Genomic DNA, 24208 nt, shown 5'->3' on the forward strand with positions numbered 1-24208 from the left:
CTTTTGTACCTTGTTAGCAGCCTTATTACGTTTCCAAGTTGAACTGCTGATCCAGTGAACTGATAAATTCAGAAAATTTTTGTTGTTAGCTGCCCGGATGTCAGCTGTGGTGAAAACAAAGTAGCTAAACAAACTCAAAATAATGACAATACTTCCACCTGTGAAAGTATGCCCCTTCCCCTCTCCCTCATCCTCCATCCTTTGTTTGGCTTTTTTGGCTTTTTTGGCTAAAAGCTCACCTGACCTGCCACATGTACGTATCATCATAAGAACCTACAGAGATCAAAAAATGTATTCAGTAACTGATTGTCAGTAACTGTAACTAATACTGTTTTACTGTGTTAATGTGTTTTATTACTGAAATAATCCCCCACCCTACATATTATTGGAAAAAGTAATAATTTTACAGTAATATTTCTCACTGGGTGTAGCAGAGTAAGGTGAAGGGGGAATACATATTTACAGGTAAACAGATTTTGAGATAGCACCTGTTGTCTTTGGCACAGTGGAATAGCAATCATACCACTTGGAAATGCTAGGGAGCTGAAAAGATGTTTGTTTACACTTTAATGTTGGATCAAAACAGATAAAAACAAATTATCTTTATCATGCCCTACTTGAAAATCAACCAATCACGGGGGCTATGAAAATGAAATCTGCCATTTTCCAACTCTTCAAATGTTTTTTTTTTTTGTTCTTTTGGATGATTTTCAGACATCCCCCTTGAGGGTAATTCCCTCAAGCAAAGTCTTCGGCATTTCAGTTTTGTGGAAACTGTGTATAAAGGGCTCAAAAAGTACACCAGAGAGCCCTGAAGCACTTTGCGATTTCACAGTGGGACAGCCCTGAGCCCCTGTGGACTTATCAGGAACACATGTCAAAGTCTGTGAGACCGTGAGCGTGGACATTAAGACTGGGCGCGTATTCTTGGCTGAGCCTTGCTCACTAAAACCGATTTACATGCCTGGAATGAAAAATACAGCAAAACTTGGTTTGGTTTCTACTCCTTTGCTAGACAGTTGTTGTACTCCCGCCCACTCGTCCTCCTCCTCCCCACTTCCATCCCTTCCTACTTTCTTCTTGTTTCCTAAAGCATCAGAGTAATCACCCTCTTTGTTTCCACTTCTCCTGATCCCGCGCACTGATATCGATTGATATTTTTTTCAGATTGATTCTTGTTGTGCTTCTGCATTCAAACCCTCAGGTCTAGAGGTCTTGTCTTGATCTACCCACAATCCCCCAGTGGTGCTGCTCTAGGCTCAGGTGTCAGCCTTATCAAAAGCCTTCACACACGTGTGCTTTGATCACTCACACCCTCTGACACACACACACAAATAAATGCAAAAAATGCTATGCAAGTCACTCTCTTTCCCTCACACATCCACGCGCTTTGATCATTCACACACATACACAAGAACACACACATACACAACACTTTTGTAGTCCTACCTCTCACTGTCTGCGCCTCATTTTCCTTTTCTACTCACACACAAATACACACACACACACACACACACACACACACAGACACAGCAGGGCTTTGGGGTTGTAGAGAGAGTACAGGAAAAGACTTCTGAAATGTCCTAAACTTTTTAAAGTTGAGTTGCAGTTATTCCAGGAGTTTTTTCAAAACCATAAACACAACAGTTATACAGAGTTCTACTTTTCAGAGAGCATATTTATCACAACAATGTAAATAACCAAAAACTCTTGAGCAAACGCTACATATGCACAACAGTGTTTATTTATTTTCATCCTAAAACACAGAGTAAAATTCCTTGAAACCTTAGAAAAATGGTTTTGCCATGTATACCGCTGTCTCTAGAGATCAACCATGAACGTAGAATAAGACCTCTACTGTCTCTTATCACAAAACGGATTATTGAAATAGTAGAGGCAATCAATGTGTTTGTGTGTGTGTGTGTGTGTGTGTGTGTGTGTGTCATGGGTCGGTCAATGCGTCCACACCTACAAACTAATGAGAGGTTGATCAATGTGTATCTATCTACTTTTAAAGGCAGATCAGTTTATTCAAAATCATTTTTATACACAATATATGCTCTCTATAGGGTCACAGTGGGATTCTTAACTTGTAAACAAACTTCCAACGCTCCAGCCTATATCAAAAAAGAGGCCACGCACATATTGAAAGACAAATGTGAGCGTTTCTGATTGAAGGCATGGTGACCCTCAGACTGTCATTACCAGCAGGTGCAGCAGACGTTCTCCCACACCTCAGCTGTACCTGAATGAGCATGAGAGATGAGGGGCAAACAAGAGTAATGTCTACTGCCAAAACACTAAGAAACATCCCAGATATTCTGGACTAATACAACAATAATACTGTCTATTCTTAAATCAAAGTTGGGACTCACTGTTCTTAATCAACAACTGAGACATGAACAGTGTTATGTAACAAATATAAGTCTGGTAAAGTATATTGAGAAGGGGTGGTATTCCCTGAACTCTAATAGTACATGTGGTAAAGTCAGTGTAACCAAACCCCCAAATCAAAAATCTATATTTTCCCTCTGGCCTGTACATCGGCCATAGAGACGTCTGCCTTCTCTCCAATATAATGGGAGTAGATGGCGCTTGGCTTGTGGTGCTCAAAGTAATAAAAAAAATTAATAATAATAATTAATTAAAAAAAAAATTCAGAGGGCTTGTTATGAGCAGTTTCATGTAGGAACTACTTTCTTTCTGATAGAAAGCAGTTCATGAAACTGCTTACCAATTGTTGTGAGTAACTGGGCCATGATTTTTGGAAAGAGACGTTGTTGAGTTTTTCAAATGTATTTTTGTGGCACTTCCATTATACTGAAGAGAAGGCAGAAATCTCTACGGCTGATATCCTCAAAACTCAGCAATTCACACCAAAACAGTATTGATGGATATATAACACTAGATGCCAGAGAAAAAAATATAGATTTTTGATTCTGGGGTGACCTGTCCCTTAAAGCAACACTAATTACACCAGTATAACAACACAGTCATCTAAAACTCACCAATCTGCTGCTTAAAACAAATACAGCGCTCAGTTACTAATTAATTACAGTGGCTTGTTCTATATGTTTTTAACCAGCCACAACAGGGGCTGTGATCAAAATAAAGGCCAAGTTTGTCCAAGTACTCGTGTAATAACATAGTAATGGCTACAGAATACTCATGGGTTGGAAAGTGAACATGGTGATGGGCATCACAGATGGGGTATTACACGATGGTCTCAAGTGACCTATTTTAACTGTTAATGAAACTCAACACTCTCTACAGATATTCCAAATTAAAAGCCTACTAGAATTTTATTAAGAGTAGTATAACAGCAACTGAGAAATGGTAAAACGGAAGTGACTGGAACAACAGCAAGGCCTGACAAAAGCAATGGCTTCACAGGGAAGTCAAGGGGTCCCATCGAGATCAGACATGCCTGTGATATCACCAAGAGCGTGACAAAACGCAAGTACATGTACTGCTGCAATGGCACATTTTAATGGGAGCTGTAGTTTTTTTGTATGCCAACAAATTAAGTGTTGTTTAACTTAAAACTTAAAATCATGAAGCTTTATACTTATAATAGCTGACTGCTGTAGTTGACATTGATTTGTCTTAGATTATGTAAGAAATAAACTCTGGGAGCATGCTTCATCTTTTCAAAAAGACCGCTGGCAGAGATGTTGAATAAGAGATTGCACTGAGTTACAGAAGCTAGCGGATGACTTCTCTCAAAGCAGCGGAGTGGCGAGGTATGATGTGTCTGTGTTGATACAGTGATGGATTAAGTGAAGTGGAATTGTCTGGACAGGAGGATGATGATGACGATGATGATAGAAAGAGGGCATTTTGGCTCTTTGCTGACCTGCAGTGATTCAAAAAACAAATAATAAAAATCCTCAAAAAGATTTATGCATAGTGATTAAGTCTCAGGTGAAAAGGGCAATTTCAGAGTGAAGAAAATTACTTCAGTCCGGTCAATAAAAAACACAAACAAACAAACTCCGTTTTTCGCTTTGACAGTCACTATAAACACATTTATGGCCTGTTGTGAGAGTTACTGTGTGGGTACTTGTGTTTTAGCTGAGCTGGCAGCTGTACTACGAGAGACTCCCCGTTGTGTGTGTGTGTGTGTGTCTGTGTCAGTACACAGTCGGAGTCATGCTGTACTGTTGGTCAGCTCTAAATATCTTGTTAAGCTCTGAATATGGCACAGTTAACATTAAACCCATGTCTGGTGTTCATGTGTGCCACTGAAGGGAAATAAATCTTGTACATGTATGATGATGTTTTTCTGTTCTGCTTATCAGGTTAGTGCTGAGACAACCAGCAGCCATGTATGAGGAGGACAAACCAGAGCTGTGATTGGACATTGCTCTGCTATTTTATACATGGTGCAGGAGCTGATATTCATAAAAGCCACAGTCTTGACTGTTCTGTCACAACCAGGGAGAGGTGAGAAAATTTGTCTGAATTTGAATTGGGAAACTTTCAAATCTAAACAAATGTTACACATACAACCTAGTTTTCTTTTACACACAATATGTATTTTGTTGGAGAAATCATCTGCATTCACATTTTAATTCATGGGCCACATACAGCTTAAATTGATCTCAAGTGGGCCAGAGAAGTAAAACCACTGAATAATTATTTAAATGACAAGAAGCACAAGTACATTCTGAAAATATTCACGATTAATAAGCCATCCATTTACCAAACAAATGACCAAACATCCTAAAATATCTTAGGAAAATAAATGCAATTTTGACAATGTCTCAGTTTTTCCACATTCAGTCTACTATCATTACATCCACATTACAACAAAACACTTATTATTGTATTTTGGAACTGAATAACAATGTGATATTTTACTTCTTTATGTTTCAAACAACTTGTTGAGATCTACAAATTCTTAAATATTACCACACTGTATTCTGCACTGCATACTGTGGTCTGCAATTTTTTACACTTTGCAAAGTCATCCCATGGGCCAGATCAGACCCTTTGGTAGGCCGGCTCTATCCCACGGGTTGTACATTTGACAACCCCGTATATAGTGTACTCAAAGATGGAGTACTCAAGTGTGTTTGCATGTATAAGCATGAGTGTTATCCTGTTTGGTGTGTATGTGTGTGTCTTTGTGTGAGGGGTTGCGTGCGTGAATACTGCCTCTAGGCGGCACTCTGTAATAGCTACGTCTCTCTCTCTCACTTTACCTCTCTGTGTGTCTCTCTCCCTTACAAACACACACGTACACACGCACATGCACGTGTGTGCACGCGCACACACACACACACACACACACACACACACACACACACACATCCCTATCAACAGTCACGGAGAATTCCTTCTTTCTCGCACCAGCTCTTAGTTACCATGGAAACCAATAAAAGAGCGGTTTAAGATGGGAGGTGTGTGTGTGCGTGTGTGCATGTGTGTGTAAGAGAGAGAGCAAGAAGGGGAGAGAGAGGCAGTGGGAGATGGTGAGAGAAAAATATAGAGTAAATCAGACACAGACAGAGGTGGTGGGAGGAAGGTAGAATAAGAGAGAGAAAGAGGATGAAAAACAGGAAGAGAGAGAAGTAGTTATAGAGGAAAGGAAAGAGAAGTAGGAGAAAGAGGAAAAGTGTTGGGGGGGGGGGGTGAAAAGGGAGTAAGAGAGGAGACAGAGGGAGTGTAAGTGGAGATGTATTATTTAAAGAGGTCTCACCCTGTCTAATGAGTTTGGTCTAAAAGCCCCAGGAGCTGCCCAAAGACAGAGAGACAGACAGACAGAGAAACTTCCCTAACTATGTGGTGAGAAAATTCAATGTGCAATATGAGCCAAGGGAAGGAGAAGAGCAAGATTACTGGGTAGGACTGGATTTAGTTAAATTATTCTACTGTGAGTATGTGAATTGTACTATAATGTAGGTGAGAGTGACCTTGGCAGATTAATCCATGTACCTGGGACTCAGAGAGGGCCCGGGTCAGGAATCGAACTCGAACATTAACCATGGCCCAATGGCCTGTGGTCACAATAGGTTACTCTGTGGCTGCAAAGTTTTATCCCCAACACAGTTTTAACGTTGTACAAACATGCAAATCCATTTACACCTTTCAATACTCTACGTAAAAGAGCAAACAGTACTATTCACCGGCTAGCTACCAATTTGTCATGGCTACTGAAGTATGGGTTTACATCCTACTCGCTAAACAATTCAAGACAAAATTTGTTTCCGATAATTTCCGATTTTTTAAACTTCTTTGTTGTGTCCTGTGGTTGTGCCTGTTTCAAATATTGGCTACAATGCTACATTGCCCTCTACAACTGCAGGTGGTACTGCTCAGTTTCGCCCACATCTGTAAGCTTTGAGAAACGTGCAGAAATACGGACAAAGTTAACGCAGAGTACAGACAGAAGGCTCCAGTCGTATCCATATGCTTTTCTAATGTTGAGCATAAATGAGCCTTAATGCGATCCTTACAGAAGAACCTGATACACAAAAGGTGGACTATGAAAAAAACAAAACAGCAATTATCATTAAGGATTGAATGGAAGCAGGAGTTTAAGTGGATAAATATAACACATCTAAGGATATAAAGTACTGCGGTGTGTGCCGGCAGTTTCCTCAACTAAGTGAAACGAATTGGACAACAATTGCCGCAGTTAAAAAAGGCTGTGGCCTTTTCTGTATTGTTTTCACAGCAGGTTACATCTGTAAAAGTGTACAGTGACTATCAAATGTTGGTGTTTATCCCTGTCAGATTTACTTACTATGAGGAATCAGAAATCAACTCATCCAACAAAGAGCATGACTGATATTTTTGAATTCTGGGTCAATCAAGAACTTCTAAGACACCATCTACAGCACAGTCCCTAGAATGAAACTGAATAAAAATTTGACAATTTCTGAAATCTACAATACACAGTTGTGCAATATACTCTCTGCACTGTAATCTACCCAGAACAGTATGATTCTTTTAATTCTTGATATTCTGTGTATTAGAGCTAAAACATTGCAGTGTACTGCGTCAAAATCAATCACAGTAAAAAGACATAAATCAATTGCCAGATAAAGTTCAATGCCTTTCAGAGTTTCAGATCATTTTTTATTCGATCGAGGACCATTATGTGGTCTTCCATTAATAGCCTTCAAATGTGACTAAAATGTCAATACTTGGCTTCTGTTCATAAACAGATTATTGTGGGGGAAAGCATCTCAATATTACATGAAATCAATTTCTGCCTGCCACCTCTATTTGCTAATGAACACAAGTTCTTCATGTTACCCGACACAGGAAAAGCTTAATTTAACTTATTCACTGATGAAGTGACTGGTTGGTTAATGGTTTGACCAAATGACCAACTAAGTATCTGATTGGTTAAATTCTGTCCCTAATGACTGACTGGCTTCCTGTTTTGTTATCTGGGTGGCATACTAGCTGATTAGATGGAAACACTGCAAAGTTACCTCTTGTGCTCTGATGACAAATATAATGTCTTACTTCATTCAAGACATAAAGTTATATTGTTTTCTTCTCTGTCAATATATAAAGTGAGAAAAATGATTTCATGTTGATATGTTGAACATATTATCACAACTCCCTGTTCAAAACCAGCCCAGGACAGTAAAATGCTACAGAGAAATTCTACATTTTCAAGTTGATTCGTGGTGGTATTATCTTGCAATAAACTAGATGAACGTGAACATGAGATAAAATGACTTGAGTTTTTTTTTTTCTTGCTGTCTGTTATTCGTTGCTGTTCTCAAAGCTACTCTGAGTGCAATTATCTCATCCGTATTCTCTCCCATCCCCAAACTTTTCACTGTCTCTCAGACATTATTAAGCAGAGCTTTCACAGGAGCCTTTTTTAAACCGTTAAGCGGTATTAGTAAGTGTGTATTGTCTCTGCATGTGTGTCTTTCGTGCTCATCTTAAAATTCCTTCCTTGTCCTGCCACCTTCTCTGTGGCTTATTTGAATTTTTTTACCCACATGGCACCAGGCCAGGTCGCTGTCACTTCAGAGATCACACACTCACACACCCCCACACACACACAAAATCACATATAGACTCTGAATGGCAGTTTGGCAGGTGTCACTTCCTTGGCTCTCTGAGCTGTCAATCAGTTAGACAGTTCAGCCTTCCAATCCCTGACAGACTCTGTCTCTGAGGCCCGCACACACACGCACACACACACACACGCACGCACGCACACACGCACGCACGCACGCACACACACACACACACATACACACACACACACACACACACACACACACACAGAGAATCTCATCATATCAATCACAATTCAGTTGTCATTATTTTCCATCCCATCATTACTTAAGTGGCGTTCCACAGTAGCAAGTGTTGTTGTAAATATTGTTTTATGTGGCATTTTCACCATTATTGAATAACTGATAGGAAATGGGGAAAGAGACAGATGTATAACTTATAACAAAGATCCCTAGATAAAATCAAACTGAACAAATCTTTTGCAAATTAGCCATTTGGTTACCAGGGTGCCCATAAATATTCAGTTTTGAGAGTAATGCTATGGTGTACTACATACACTAAGTGACCATTTTATAGGATACACTTGTACACACCATTACATTTCAATACAGGTGAACTATAAACTCTACCTTTTCAAAGTTTATAATGTTATTTTTTTGCTGACATTTTCGGTAATGTGTAAATTCAATGTAGGGCTGAACCTGACTCAGAATTTTTGTATGACTTAATTTTGTGAGTCGTATCAGTCGCTGCAGTGGCTCACAGTGCATCACTTGCCTTCCCTTTCTATAACAATTAGTTGTCATTTATGGTGATTATGAGACTCATTTTGCTAAGTTTACAACGTGACATGTTGTTGCACTGCTCTTTTTAACAAGACTCGACGGCTCAACTTGAAGAATAACATTCAACTGTGGGGTCTCTGACTGATTATTCGAATTGTCAAATCAGTAATGTGTTTATTAGTTTACATCTGGTGCTGTACTGGACTACATTTTGCCACGCTTCACCACGGGTGGGTGGGTGCTTGGGGGGGGCATTGGAAAGATTTGTGGATAGTACCTGGTACAACTGGTCCTTTCTTTTGTATCATCTAGATCAGGGGTCTGCAACCTTTACCATCAAAAGAGACATTTTTGGCCAAAAAGTTGAAGAAATATTAACACTTTTTTGAAATTTGGTGTACAACATACTGCAATAGATTTTTGAGTGTTGTCCTTGACTCAAACTTTTACAGACTTTCTGCTGACCTTTAGTTGAGATAATTTACTATTCTCTCATAGATAAATTTATAGTAAGAGTTAAAGTTAAAGAAACTCAAAAAAAATTGTTTTTCAAAATTTGGTCACAGTTAACCGTGAACCTGATTTGTTACTATTTTATTGCCTTAAAATTAAATGGTTTACGCTATAATTTTTTAAATATAACATTTTCGGGTTTTTAAAATATTTAAATTTATCTAAAGAAGAAAAGTAAACTATCTCAACAAAAAATCAGTAGTTGGTAAAACTTTTTCAAAACTGAAGAATTTGACTTTGGCTCAAAAGTGATGTACTATGTATGTAGTATGTTGGTTTGAAATTTTGAGCTGTCTCAACTTTTTCATAGAACTACAAGAATGAAACATGAAAAACATTTAAAAAATATAATTTTATTAATTTCCATATAATTGTTTGCCAAAGTCACAGGGAGCCACTGGAGAGGAGCTAAAGAGCCACATGTGGCTCTGGAGCCTCAGGTTGGAGACCCCTGATCTAGGTTGAGGTTCCAAGCGAGCTTGAAAACAGACACCTATCGCTTGCAGATGACCGACTGTTTGAGCATGTAATCGTATTGCATCATAGCAGGCTTTTCAGTGCCTTGGAGACGGCCCTTTAACAGTCGAAGGTGGACAGAATTTTGGTTGTTGTTGAACATAGAATTTTTTGAACAATCATTTTCTATTTTATTCCATGTTGAATGAACAGAATTTAAAGTATTTAGAGGAGGAAAGACTCCTGCATGAAAGCTACCATGCTCTCACTGCAGTCAAACAGCATCTATAGCTCAGACAAGCTTGATGAGGGTTTAGTCCGATTACACTGCAGCTCATCTGTAAACACACTCTCAGAGCCGACTGAGGACTATTCCACTGACCCCCAAGTTGGTCCCACCTACATAAGTTAATCCTTTACCGGTTGTTTTTTTTAGATCTTTTGGACAGGAACTGGTCATTGCTATTGGGTGAAAAATCGCAATATATCTCCTGTGACTCATCAACCGCTTTTTGGGAGTAGTTGATGACTACTAAAATGCAGCATTTGTGAAAGCCCTACTACAAGGATGCAGTTCTTGATGTGTATCTCACCTACCTTTACATGATGGCAGAGCCTTGTCCCACACTGGCTTCCCATCATGCCCCATGACACAGGTGATGGTGTCCCCGCCCACTGTCGTGTAGCCATGGTGACAGTTGTAGGAGACTTGAGATCCTAGTTTATAGTCGTAACCTGTTCGACTGGCGTTCATAATGTTACCAGGGTCAAAACAGGCCTCTCTTGGTTTTTCTGTGGAAATCGGAGAGAAAGACATCCAATAAGTTGACGAAGATTTCAGCACTAGTCAGATTGTGCAGGAAAAGGCAATTTAATGATTTGGTATTATTGCTAATTCCATGTCATTTTTATTACACTAAAAATGAATATTTAGAGCTAGCAGTTACAGCCGTACATTTCTAAAACAAGCCTAAATCCTTAATACAGCCCAAAGGAAATTTTAAGATTTCAATAGAGGAAAGACTTTTTTGGGCCAAATTTAGTCAACAGACTGCTATTTGTTGAGTGTTAATTTAGGCTTTATTGAATATATTTGATTAACTTCTGATATATTTTCCCCCATGGGACAGAAAGGAACAAATAAGGATAAAAGAGGAGTCAAGAGAAAGAAGACGACAGGAACAAAAGGAGTACCACGGTCAAAAACGGTCTCGCATCTTTATGACATGGCGTTGGGCCAGCTTGTTTGCTTTACTGTGATCGCCCAATAAGAATGAGATATCGGGCTTGACAGAGGGAAACCGACAGACACACAGAGAGGGAGAAAGGTGGAGGGCAAGATGGAAGTGAAACAGGGAGATGATTAAGGTTGTATTTTAATTAGAGAGATGGCAGATGAAAGGTAGTGAATTAATGACAAAAGTACAGAGGTGTGAGGTAGCGTGAGGAGACAGACAACAGAGAAGGAGATAATCTTTTTTTAATTAGAGATAAATGGAGTGAGAGAAACAGGAGAAAAATAGAGTTTATAAAACTTGACAGAGCAGATCTAGTCCCTAGTCAGTCGAACAACTAATCATCAGTTCCACATTGACTCGAGCTGTTAAATCACCCCCAGTCAAGCAACATCTGTAAAACCAAGATGAGTCACAATCTGTGGAAGTAAACAACTCATGAGCTGACATGGAACAGCATGCCCCATCAACTGAAAAACACTTATGATGTACAGTAAGGGTGAAGTTAATAGAGTAGGCAGCTTAAAATATTATCCAGTCGGCACAAGAAACACTCCAGTATTTAAATTTTAATCATTACACTTCATTAAGACAGAATTTAGTGACAGGGATTGTTTTTTATTTGAGCGACATCACACCCATTCAAGATCTAATGCGGGGCCAGATTTATGAAGAACATGGCGTTGCACAAAGGTGCACTGCAATTTTCATTGACTTTAGGGCTGCAATCTGCATGTATTCAGTGACTGATTTACAAAGACAGCAGCTCATTACACTGCCAGCTGCAGGACTGAATCTAGCACTGCCCTTCAAGACATACCATTCAAGTGAGACACACCATGCAGACCTCGTATGAGCAGATCAGCAGTAGGATTTTATATGAGATCAGAAAAGAAATAATAGCCTAGTGATCTTGACTGCAAAACATTTACTTAGGCCACCTGAAAAAAACTTTGCACGATCATATTAGAACAAAAGCAGCCGCTATTAACATTAGAGGTCTTCACAGGCCCAAAAACCTCATGTCCAAACCCAAAAAGTCCAGGATATGTACTATTCGGAACTGAACTAGACCCATCTCTTATTTGGAAGCTGAGACAGGGACCCGTACAGAACTGAGAAAAATGCCATACCTGCACATGGCTGGGAGACACAGACACAATCCTATTATTGTAATAATTGTTTGCTTGTCGCCATGGCTGCTAACATTAGCCTGTCTAATTTGCTATCATCTGTGACAGGTCTGACCTCTGTTTTCTGACCTTTCAACTCCTGACCAGGGGGACTAATGCTGAGCTCCAGACAACTCAGAACTCAAGTGTTTCTGACCTCCGGCCAGAAAAATTGACATGCAAAGCTGGAGCTACTATTTGTAAACTCGGGGTAAATCCATCTACCTCGACATCATGAAGTAGTAGCTGTTTGATGTCCCATAACAATAGGAACCAACAATAATACATACTATCATATAGTACAATATGTTCTGCAAGTAAATTGATGTCTAAATATGTTGCCAGTGTTATTATTTATTTTTATTTTCTATTATTAAATAAAATGTATAATGATGTCAGTTATCTCATGCATCGTTTTTCCTACTCTATGCTATTCATAGCCTACATGCAAGGAGGCTGCACTGCTGAGACTTAATTTGCTGCATGCTTGCTCAAGAAAATTATCAGTTTGTCACAGTCAGCCATCTTTTTTTGTTCACTTTTGGCCTTGTGCACCTAGAACACTTTAAGGTCAGGAGATGGAAATTTCGTGGCTGATCATGGCAGGTCTTCTCAGATCCACTCAGGTATTACACATGAAGTTAAACAGACCTGGGACCTGTGGTAACAGAACACGACCCAACCAAAATGTAATGAGGACAGAGATGCGCCTTGCAAAGACTCTCAAAAATGTCAAATCAATAGTCTGCAGATTAGACTGTTTTAAAGCATTTGGTCATTATCACAGAGCTCCACCTTAAACGTGACCTTGCAGAAAAGTGTACAAGGACATTATATTGAGGAAAAGTTTGGGGGTTCAATTACCTCTATATTCGATAGCGAATCCAGACATGCCCAGTGAGGCATCAGACCTGAATGCCAGGAAGAGACTGTTACCGCTGCTCTCTATTCGCTCTGGGGCCTGGTTGCCTTGGAGACTTGCTAGCAACGGCCCATTAGAGTCTTCACCCTCGTAGATGTGCAGGAAGTCGTAACTTGGCTCCATGTTGAAACTGGGGTAAAAAAAAACAAAACAAAACAAAACAGAACAGAGAAACTTGCGTTGAAGAATCAAGTGAGATTGTTTGTATTGTTTGTTTGTGTGTGTGGTCTTGTTCAAATTCTCCAAACAATTAATCCAGTGATGTGTGTTAAATTCAAACACTGCCTCATTTAATGAATGCCAATTAGTTTGTGCGATCTCTCTTTTAATTGTCTGCTAATCTCCTTACTTTCATTTTGACGTGTTTGACATGTTTTCTGGATGTGTTTACTGCATTAAAAATTAAAACTTTAAATGTTTGTTGTTATCTTCTTCTTCAATCTAAGACAGCAGTATATAGTCAAAACAAGTTAACTGAGCTAGAAATCATCCTCTTGTCTCATCATGAAGATGCATGTCATGATCTATTTCAATCTGTTTCCTCAGTGTGCTAGTGCATACTTTTGTGTGAAAGCCTAAAACAAATATGCACCATGAATTCAGCCAAAATGCTTGTTTCTTTATGAAAGTTTAGCTGATTTTCACTTTGACAGCTTCTCCTCATCTCTCTACACATACATGAAGACATTTGGTCCTCAGGTAAAGTATAGGAACAAGCACACACACACACACACACACACACACACACACACACACACACACACACTCACACAAGGTCTCAGTGTTGGCTCTGAGAATGGTTGTTTTTGTCTTTTCTCCCGTGTGTCACATAGAGACAAATTTGTATATATACACCTATATTGTTTTCAGAGTGGGTATGTATATATTAGCTCTGGCAGAAATAGTACCTGTCTTAAAGTACTCTATGGAAATCCTCAAGAGGCTTAAACAATCTGCTCCTCCACTAAGCCCCCGGCTGAGAAAGATTTTAACGACTGGGTATCCCCCATGAGGGAGGAGCTCATAGGTCGTCCGACAAGGAACTAAAAAAACTGACCATCCAAAGATGTCGAACTGAAAGATACAGAAGATCACCACTCATCATCTCTATGTGCAGACTCCTAAATGACAGTGGATTTTAGATTTCAGATTGTGATATGAGATATCAGAAAAATATTAAATTTGGGTCCATTTGAAATTTGTATTTTGAAATTGTGTGGTTTATTTAGTATTTATGTTTAACAGCAAAATTATTCAGTGTCTTTATGAACTTGTGACAATTCAGGTCAGTAAGCTACAGTATAACCTGGATCAATCAACATTTATATCTCTGTATTGTATATACTATATATACACGGTTCTGCAAAGAATGTTTAAAACAATGGGTCTGCAGACATTTTATGAGTTTGGAAATACATTTCATAAGTTTCTCAGGCCTTTACAATATCCACAATGTATTAAAACATGTTTATTTACACTGAAAACACTACATGATTCCTTACAGATCAGGCTGAGATTTTGATACAGAAAAAATATATTTTTCAATTGAAATGTGATGTTTTACAAATAATAAAACAACTGAATCAATTGATGAATTGTTCACTGTACAAAATGTCAGAAAATTGTGAAAAATGCTCATCACAATTTCCCATGGCCAAAACTGAAATCTCTGAATTATTTCTATTGTCCAACCAACAGTCTAAAACACAAAGACTCTTCACTTACTATCAGAAATGACAAAGAAAAGCAGCAAATCCTCACATTTAAGAAGCTGGAATTGGCAAATGTTTGACATTTTTGCTTTTGCCTAACAGATAAATTCATTAATAGTTGCTGCTCTGTCTGACATATTTACAGGATTCTTCTCTAATGTCTCCCCTACTTTTTCTCTTTACCTTAAGACACAAAAAGAAAATCTTTGAGGCAAAGAGGTGTTAGTGACATCTGGCTGACAACAATATTTATTATTGTTGAACTTAAAAAGACCTTATGTAATCATTACCAAAGTCAAAATAAGTGTGAAGAATGCTCAAATTTAAGCCCTGTGTTTGTATCTGGTGCAGAATGGGCTTAACTGCACATAAGCCCCTTCTGCACTGACAAAGCATTAAAATGATCCGTGCTAATACCTTTTGCATTAGTGATACATTCTGGGTCTGAATGCTAAAGCTACTAAATGTCATAAAAAAAACATGAAGATCTCACCGAGCAGAAATGGGGCATCATCATAACCTCTCATGACCGAACAAGAATGACAAAAGAGTCTGGTAAGAGTTAAGACTTGAATGCAAATTAAGAGCAATCATGCAAACTTGAGAAGGTACATCTGAGATTGGTTAGTACCATGCGTTGTACGCAGTACGTAGACGGTACATTTATAGATAGATGGATTACAAAAAAATGAGTTCTGACTGCATCAGAGAAACAAGAATTGTACTTTGATTTGATTCAAAGACTGGTCAAACAACAAAGTCATTAGTAATTGGGTCAACAGAAGTCTAGTTCAGTGTTTATAAAATGCTGTTACTGGGTTAAAATGAGATAAATAACGACAAATAAATGACACACAACATTCCCAAAACAACCAATATCAATACAACGTAATTAATAGTAAAATATAAATCATCTCACTGTTACATCAGAAGGGAATTATCTCTCCAGTTGAAAAACATGAAACCAAAATTGGGTCATTTTTTCTCCTTTGGCAATCTGGATAATGTCCGCTTTGCTTTTATCTCCTTTGCTACATGTGAAACTCCAATCTTCACTTTTGCTTCAGACATAAGCCCCTAACCACTGAGACTTGCAAAATATTCACCACTGAGGGACAATCAAATGTGTGAAATGTAAATAAACACTGCCCTATTATCAAAAAACAAAACTTGGAAATAGTCTGAAACCCTTTTCATTTACTTGTGAATTTCATTTTACAAATCACAGCAAGTGTTCAAAAAAAGTTCTTGAACAATCCAATTTATCATTAAAGGCACATAAAGAATTGGCAATAAATTCAAAACAAAAATGTGTGAAAATTCTAATTTCATATTTAGGGTCATGATTAAAACAAAAAGAAGATAAATATAGAGATCATCTCACCAGAGACTAACCATTAAGCTACTTTACTTATGCTAGAAGTGATTTTTATAGTGGTGTTTTAAACTAATGTAATGTTCATTAGGAGTGTTCCCCACTGAAATGGTTTTATTACTTTAATGATGCTTAACTGTGTGTTAATTAACACCAGACTGAAGTGGGCTTGATCCCTGACTAGACAGCACAGACTTTTTGTTTTACCCAGTGTGCAGCCACAGTGAGTCATGCAGGTCAGCAAAGTCTGCACTTAAAAATAAATTTAAACTAAACTCATGAACCATGTCCATGGAGACTGATACATTTTTAAATTTGAGCCAGAAGAAAACATATTTCAGAAAATGCTTTGGGGCCCTCATCCATCCACTAAATCTTTAAGTTTGTAATTTTTAATGTTTTCTTAGGTATTTGGAAAAGCTAATTAAAGATTAATATCATGAGTGAGAGCATTGCTCTGCCCTGACGTGTTTGTTGTAACCACATTCCACAAAAAATAAAGAAAAACACACCGTTCTTATTGTAGTGTGGTGTTATTTATGGTTGTCTAACAAAAACTTAATTTAGCAACACATGCAACACAAGGCGTGTGTCAGTACTGTGTCAGAAAAAAGTTCACATCCCACATCAGCATATTTGAAATGCTGACTTAATAATTACTGTCAGGGTTGGGCAGTAATGGATTACATATAATCTATATTACATAATCCGATTACAAAAAAATATTTACTGTAATCAACCCAGATTATATTTGAAAAAAAATGTGTAATTAAACTACAGTTTAATTTTCAACAATTTCTTGATTACATTTTCAGTTACATATTTAAAATATGGCAGTTTTAAAAATATTAAATTTAAATTCTATTGACTCATGAACAGCACATCTGATACAGTTTCTTAGACAGCTGCTCCGCTTTGTGACAGACCTGGAGGGGGAAAAAGTAACACCATGCAAAATGCATTTTAATTGCATTGAACAGGTTTTGAGACGTTTAAAGAGAAAAAAAGAACTTACATTTTTGTGGCTGCATCCACTGTTTAAAGTATTATGTGCGATTTTTCTCATTGTTTGATTTTGAAGTACTAAAATCCAAAAGTGATCCAGAAGTGGTCAGATTCGATTAAAAAAAATGTAATCCAATGGTTTACGTTCCTAATGACAAAAATTACCATTATGGCAACATTATGACACTGACACATGATTTCTAGCTTGAGTATTGAGTTATTTTAGACACTTCTTATCGTTGCATCTCGTGCTGCAGATACTGTATGTCTTCCACCAAAACAACATGGACAGCAAATCCAGTAGGAAAAAGTCCCCGCACTCACAGGAAATGTTTATCTATTAAATCACTGCTGAAAAAATGCGCTGGCTTATTTGGACCATTGTAGACAGAAAAAAATATTTTCTTTAACCTTTAATTTGTAGAATGAAAATGTCAGAAATACCAACTGAGTAGTGCAGCAGTGTCTCTACAGGGACAGAAAAGCTCCATACAGAACATACCTGGAAAACTAATACAAAACATCTTATCTCTTAATTCAAAACCTATAAAACACTGATACTGGACAATCAAGCATGCTGTCATAATCTGGAGAAGTGGTTATGCCATTATTTTTGCTAAATTGTGTTTATGTGCTAATGTGCTTTTGAACAGTGCGTTTCCTTTAACTTTCTTATGTGGTTGCATGCTTATATACTTCTGTAGGTATTCTTTGATTTTTTCTATAAGCATCAACCTGCCAGCGACTACAGATGAAAATTAGCCTGTATGTCTAAATCTGGTAGATTTATGGACTCAAGCACTCATGTTTATTAATATGCAATGTCCTAAAAACATAGTATATACAAGTGGTTGTGTACACAGATACAGAGCCTTCCTTACCTTTTAAAGATGAGAGCAATTACAAAATCAGGGTTGACTCTGATTCTCCAGTCGCACTCTTTCCCCGGAGGGTAAGGCTGGGGGTAGTTAGGAGACAGAATTACTCCAGAAGGGCCGCTGACATTACCCCCGCATGTTGCTGAAGACACACGAACAGTAAGAGAGAGACAGAGAGACAGAGATATAAATATGATTACACAGCATTGGGCTTGGGGTAATTTGGAAAGTGAATCACCCCTGATTGACCATTCACATTATCCCCACAGGTAGGCAGAGCGGAAGAGAGTTAGTTAGTGATGGGAAGTATGGCAGGGGTTGGTTAGGAGGGAGAGAATCACCCCTGGTGGACCACTGATATTGCTCTTTCACCTTCTCCACAGGTAGCTGGGGAGGGTGAAGGAGCAAAAGAGAGATAGAGAGAGACTGTGAGATTTAGTTACAGAGTGTAAGTCTGGGGGTAGTTAGCGGGGAGAATCACCCCTAGCGGTCCTGTTATCCCACAACAAGCCAGAGAGCAGGAAAGAGATATTGGCAAGAGAGACAGATAGATGCATTCAAGCAGCAATTTAGTGATGTGAAGGAAGAATTTGAAACATGGAGAGGTGTCTTGGGGGTGGCAGGTGGGTGTGAATGGATTATCAACAGCGAAATAGAGGTAAACAAAGGCATTAACAGCTGCAAATCACTCACAGGCAGATACACACTTACACACTAGACTATTGTGTATAATGTTGGTTTAATCTTAGGAGCTTTCCAGCACCCAGGGAATCACCACATGAGGTGAAAGTGCAGGGGAGGGAAGCATATGCAGGCTAAGCTAAGAGAAAACAGAGGGAGATTTAAAGCCCTACATTTTATCTACACATGAGGTCACTGGCAAAGAGTCAGAGGCAACATCAGGAACAAAACATAATGTGTTTCACAGGCATGGTTACAAGGCAAATTACTGGTCTCTGTGACTGTGCTGGAGGACTCACCGATAGTGCTGGCTGATAAAGAGAAGGAGATGGCAACATAAAGGGAGGCTGTGGCATCTAACAGAGAGCCAAATGTCTGTAGCAAGTCCTGCTCCCTGCTGCAGGGATTTCCAGCAGCTGGCTCGCATTGTTTACATCTCACCTTCAGCTGTGTCTGATGTCATACCTCATCCTGGTCCTTGCATAATTAAAAATTCAGCAGCCCAGCATCCATCTACTCTGACTAATTTGATATGATATTTCATGTGCAAATCAAAATTGAACTGGATGGAGCAGTTTATCAAGGAAAAGAAGATACTTTTTCCCCCACTAAGGCATGTAGGTTGGCACAGAGATTGGCGCGATAGCCAGTTTAATGATAAACCACAGTGAAATACCCAATCGTTAGTATTAATGTCTGAAATTCTAATTAGCATTAACGCAATGTTTACTGTCAGTGCTCAACAACGTGGATTACCGTTTGCCTGGGGCAAGTTAAATGCCATGTCAGGCAGGTAAATCTGGCAACTCACTTGCCTGGTCAGGTAGAAAGTAATTTAACTATTAAATTATTTTGAGAATTGGTTTATGTTTGGTGCATAATGTCAGAAAATGCTATTTTAAGCCTTTCAAATATGATGATTTCCCACTTTTCTTTGTCTATTGTCATATTAAAGTGAATATATTTGGGTGTTAGACTGACAAAATGAAACATTTAAAGACATCACCTTGGGCTTTGAAAAACTGAGATGCACATTTTTCACTGTTATCCAACAGTTTACAGAAGTTGCAGCCCGAGAATAAACATGACAATTAACTTCAGTCTCTGTTGTTATCTGATAACCGCTAATAAATAATAAACAATTTGTAGAGGGGCAAGTTAAAATTGTCTTTGGGCAAGCAGACTTCTGGTCAGGGAGGTGATAAAACCCTTCATAAGGAACCCCGACCGTGTTATAAAAAAATTCACAGTAAAGACTGGCAGCATCACAGTCACTCACAGTCTCCTAAATACAGGTGGACATGTGCAGTTTGTTTGTTTGTTTGGGGTAATGAAAACAGTGGACAGCAAGTTTTTTTTTTGCTGTCTGATGTCGTGAAAATAACCTATGAGGACAAAGTCTGAAGTGCAATCATATTTTGTTTTTTATAAAAGTGCTGATTGGAAACTTGATTGAAAATGTAAACCCTGTCTGCAAAACACTGAGGAAAAAAAAGTTGCTGCAAAAAGGGGCCAACACTTTGTTTGTCTGTTTGGTTGGTTCCAACAGCAGAAACAATATGAACTCATAAGGCTCCTGTCAACTGCTGTGTGGCTCAATGCAGTTACTATCACTATCTTCTAAAGTCCTTTTTTGTCTTTATGTAAATTTTGAATGGTGTTATTGCATATAGTCCTACTGAAATGCAACCCAGAAGACATACTTGTGCGTGCATGTGTGTGTCTTTGTATCAATGCGTGCGTATTAGCCAACGGCTGTGTTATTATTTTAATGTTTATGCAAACAAAAAGTGCATATTGCTGCTAACTTTGTGGTTTTCAATATAAAAGTTAGTTAAATGATTTCAGTCTGTGCATCAGCACTTTCTGAACATTTTCAGCACATTTTTGCAATACCGTGATAATACGTTACTGTGATATGAAAATTTCATACCACTTCATCTCTAGTTCAGCAGCAGTCTACACACAACTGGTCACAGAAATCTGTGGATGTGCTCCAGGCTTGTTTTGGACTGACATACTGTGATTTGTAGGTTGCACAGTGAGGACACTGAAGGGCTCTTGCTGCATTACAGTTTGTACCTTCTTTTGCACTGACTCTGCTATTCCTGCATTTTCTGACTCAAAAAAAGACAGGCTTCAGGGCTAGAAGTCACTCCCTTCCTTTAGTGAGCGAGTCAAGTGTGTCAGAAGGAGGTGAGGAGGAAAATAAAGGGAGAAGGCACACCTGAAAGAGGGAGAGTGAAAAACAAACTGCAGCAGAATAGTGTGAATGAGGTGTGGAGTGGGATGTGGAAACTCACTGGGTTATAAGCAGCAGGTGGGCCTGATGGTGGTGATAATAGAGAAAAAGATGCAACAAGCTCTGGATTTTCAACAATTTTGATGCTTTGAATCTGACCTCACTTTTTTTTTTTCTCTGACCTTATTCTCCTGTCCCATCCAAATCCTGAGCTCAGGAGGTTTTGAGCCCCTGTGCAGTTTCTTCGGCACCTGCTCAACTTCTCCTTGATCTTAAAGAGCATGCCTGCAGTATGGAAAACCATCTGATGCTCGGAGCAGCAGCATCATTTGGGATTAGCGATCACCTCACCAGCAAGCTTCAGTTGATTTGCCTCCAGAGAAGTATGTCAGATGTGGCACAACAACACAGAGGCACCTAAGGGACCTGAACTGTCATGTTTGTTGTTTACTCTCCACACTTCGGATTTAAGATGCAACTGTGGAATCATTTCACCTGCAGCGCATTCAGTCCTCTGGTTTTTGATGTATTGTTGCTGCACATGTTAGTGTCTGTTTCTAAAAAATCTCAATATCTAGCGCCTTTTTCATATTTCTTATTTTTAGCGTGGAATATGTCTGACTCCTCTCCACAGAGTAATGAACACCTACCTATACATGTTGGAGGGTCAGGTTGCCAGTAGAATCTGTTGTCCATCCGTACACAGGTGATAGTGTCCTGGCCTTGTAGCTGGTAGCCTGGATCACACTGGAACGTCATACTGTCCCCGGGCTCCTTACTGTCCCCATATCGAGAACCATTCACAGGGATGCCTGGGTCATTACAGGTCGTTGCTGTGGTGGCTGGGGAGTGTGGAACAGACAGATATCGACATAGTTTTAGACAGACCAACAAATCATCAGATTTATTATTAAAAGGTAGCTGGGAGTGAAAACACATGCTCAGCCTGACCAGTTAGTAACTAAATGGATCCTCCCTCCAGGTTCAATCAAATTTGGCCTGCTGCTGTCTTTTGACTTATAATTAGTGGCTCCCCCTTCAGGCTAAGCAGAGTGCTATGTAGGGATTCACAACAACTGGCCTCTGTGTCTAGCAGATTCGGCAAATCGGGTTTGCAATTCTGTTTAAATGTAATGAAATGCCAGATTTATTGGTGTTTGTAGACTCAGAAATATTTTATTAACATTGGTGCTGCATGCAATACATGTCCAGACCACATTTGGGGCTTTAACACTTCTGTGAGAATTACCAATGAAAATCCAAAGCTTGCAATTACTGTAATTAGGAGTCTAATGACAAGAACAGGAGGGGAGACATCAGCCACAGCATGTACAGGGGGTAAAGCTCATGCATTTATGCACATGGAGCAGAAATGCTCCCTGACAAGGCTTTTCTGTGTGCTGGTGCCACAAAGGAACTCCATTTCTCACACTTTTTAGTTTGTGCCTCTTTTTCAGTGTGTAACTGGCACAACGTCTCCTTCCTTTCTTCAAAATAAATAAATAAATAAAAAATAAGAGCAAAAATGATTCAGTCAGAATTAAAATACTGATTTGGACATCGATTACCATGGCAACAATACGGGCTTGGAAGGTTAAAAGCATTCTGGTCAGCCATAAATAATTCATAACATTACTATTAATTAAAATACAACAATCTATATGTGCAAATGTACGCTAATGGTTATTGTGTATGGTACTTTTAATTCTGTCAGCGCCCAGTGCTTTCTAGACGCTGAGGTTTGAAATGTTGGGTAACTAAATGTATTCCTTTCTATCATCTGTATCTGTCATCCACTCTACGTCAGTGGTTCCCAACATCGGGGTCAGAACATTTCAAGAGATCATGCAATAAATCAAAGAGGTTGTGAGCTTATAAAAAAAACAAACAGATGAACAGCAAAAATAAAAACATTTGCTCTGCAAAATTAAAAAAAAAGAAATCAGTTACTCTAAATTTTTTCTTCAGGCTGCTAAAAATTCTTCATACAGTTATGTTTACTATTTGGTCTACTTGCTTAAAACCCACAGACGTACAGTATGCAACCGCTGATGATGGGTCACGAGCCAAAAAGGTTGGAAACAATCCAATCTACGTCATCTGCCAAAAAATTGACAAGGCAGCCTGAATCCTCATTATACAGCAGACTCAACAATTAGTCATGAAGCTTCAGATTCAGTGAAAATTATAGATCAGATCTTGGCCAGAGCCCTGGCCAAAATAATAGTGGAACATGAGTGCATGGAGGCCAGCCTTATGAATAACAATCACACACTGAAAATACAAATTATCTTTTGCACAAATTTTCCAACAGCTGGTGTAAGGCCAAACATACCATTATAACATCACGTTTATTATATCTTTCCTGTACAAAACAGTATTTATTCCATCAGGTCAGTGGACAGATAGAGACACAGAAAGGAAATAGAGAGGACAGAATGAGAGAAAAAAAAAACTACAAAAGAAAGACATTTGTAGGAAAATCACCACTTGTTCAATAAATACACCACCCTTACTTTAAATGATTGAGTGTGGTGGTAAATAGCATTACCTTTGCTTTAGTAAATCAACATGAAGGTAAATATAAGTCATTACCATAGTAATGGGATAACAGTGCTCTGATTAGCATGTTAGTGACTGCAAATATTTATTGTTTTAAATATGGGGAGAAGTGACAGTTATGTGTGTTGAAGTGTGTGTGTGAGTGTGTGTGTGTGTGTGTGTGTGCATGTGCATGCTTCTGCATACAGATGTATGTGAACTGCAGAGCAAGTGAAGGTGTGTGGGCTTACGCAAGGATTTTGTGTTGGTAATAACTGGCTGTGTAAAGATGAACAAGAACAGTGTGCGCAAGTGTGTGTGTGTGTGTGTGTGCGTATGCAGTTGAATAAGCAGCTGTAAAGGTAAGATGGTCTTGACTGTCTGTTCTCCCACTTCCTAACTGTCTAACTTTCCTTACTCAGTGTTCCTCTGATTGATTCTGCTGCTACAATGGATCACATTGACTTTGGCCAACGATTCTGAAGAAATGAAGCAAAGACATTTTTGGGTCCAGTGGCTCAAACAGCAAAGGCCATTCCTACACCCAAAGGGTACAGTTATTGTACAGGTTGCCCTTTCTTTAAAGAAAAATAGGAAGAAACAACAGCAATAGTTTATTTTCACTGACATCTTTTTAAGAGAGTTTGATGATAAAATTTACCTTTTAAGACAATTTTGATATTTATAGTTGATCAT

At 38.7% G+C, this 24208-nt stretch overlaps 1 protein-coding gene across 1 annotated transcript in view; it reads right to left on the reverse strand.

Annotated features, from left to right (window-relative positions):
* Window positions 1–24208, reverse strand: part of csmd1b (CUB and Sushi multiple domains 1b) — a 228740-nt gene that overhangs the window by 112351 nt on the left and 92181 nt on the right. The window contains exons 22-25 of the mRNA XM_084718622.1: window positions 21622–21813; window positions 18052–18190; window positions 13021–13208; window positions 10347–10541 (exon numbers count right to left, since the gene is read on the reverse strand). Of these exons, the coding sequence (XP_084574748.1) occupies window positions 10347–10541; window positions 13021–13208; window positions 18052–18190; window positions 21622–21813 (714 nt within the window). The remainder of the gene's footprint in view (window positions 1–10346; window positions 10542–13020; window positions 13209–18051; window positions 18191–21621; window positions 21814–24208) is intronic.

Source organism: Lutjanus erythropterus, chromosome 1 (assembly GCF_056507025.1).
Source record: "Lutjanus erythropterus isolate fLutEry1 chromosome 1, fLutEry1.hap2, whole genome shotgun sequence".
NCBI classification, from domain to species: Eukaryota; Metazoa; Chordata; class Actinopteri; order Lutjaniformes; family Lutjanidae; genus Lutjanus; species Lutjanus erythropterus.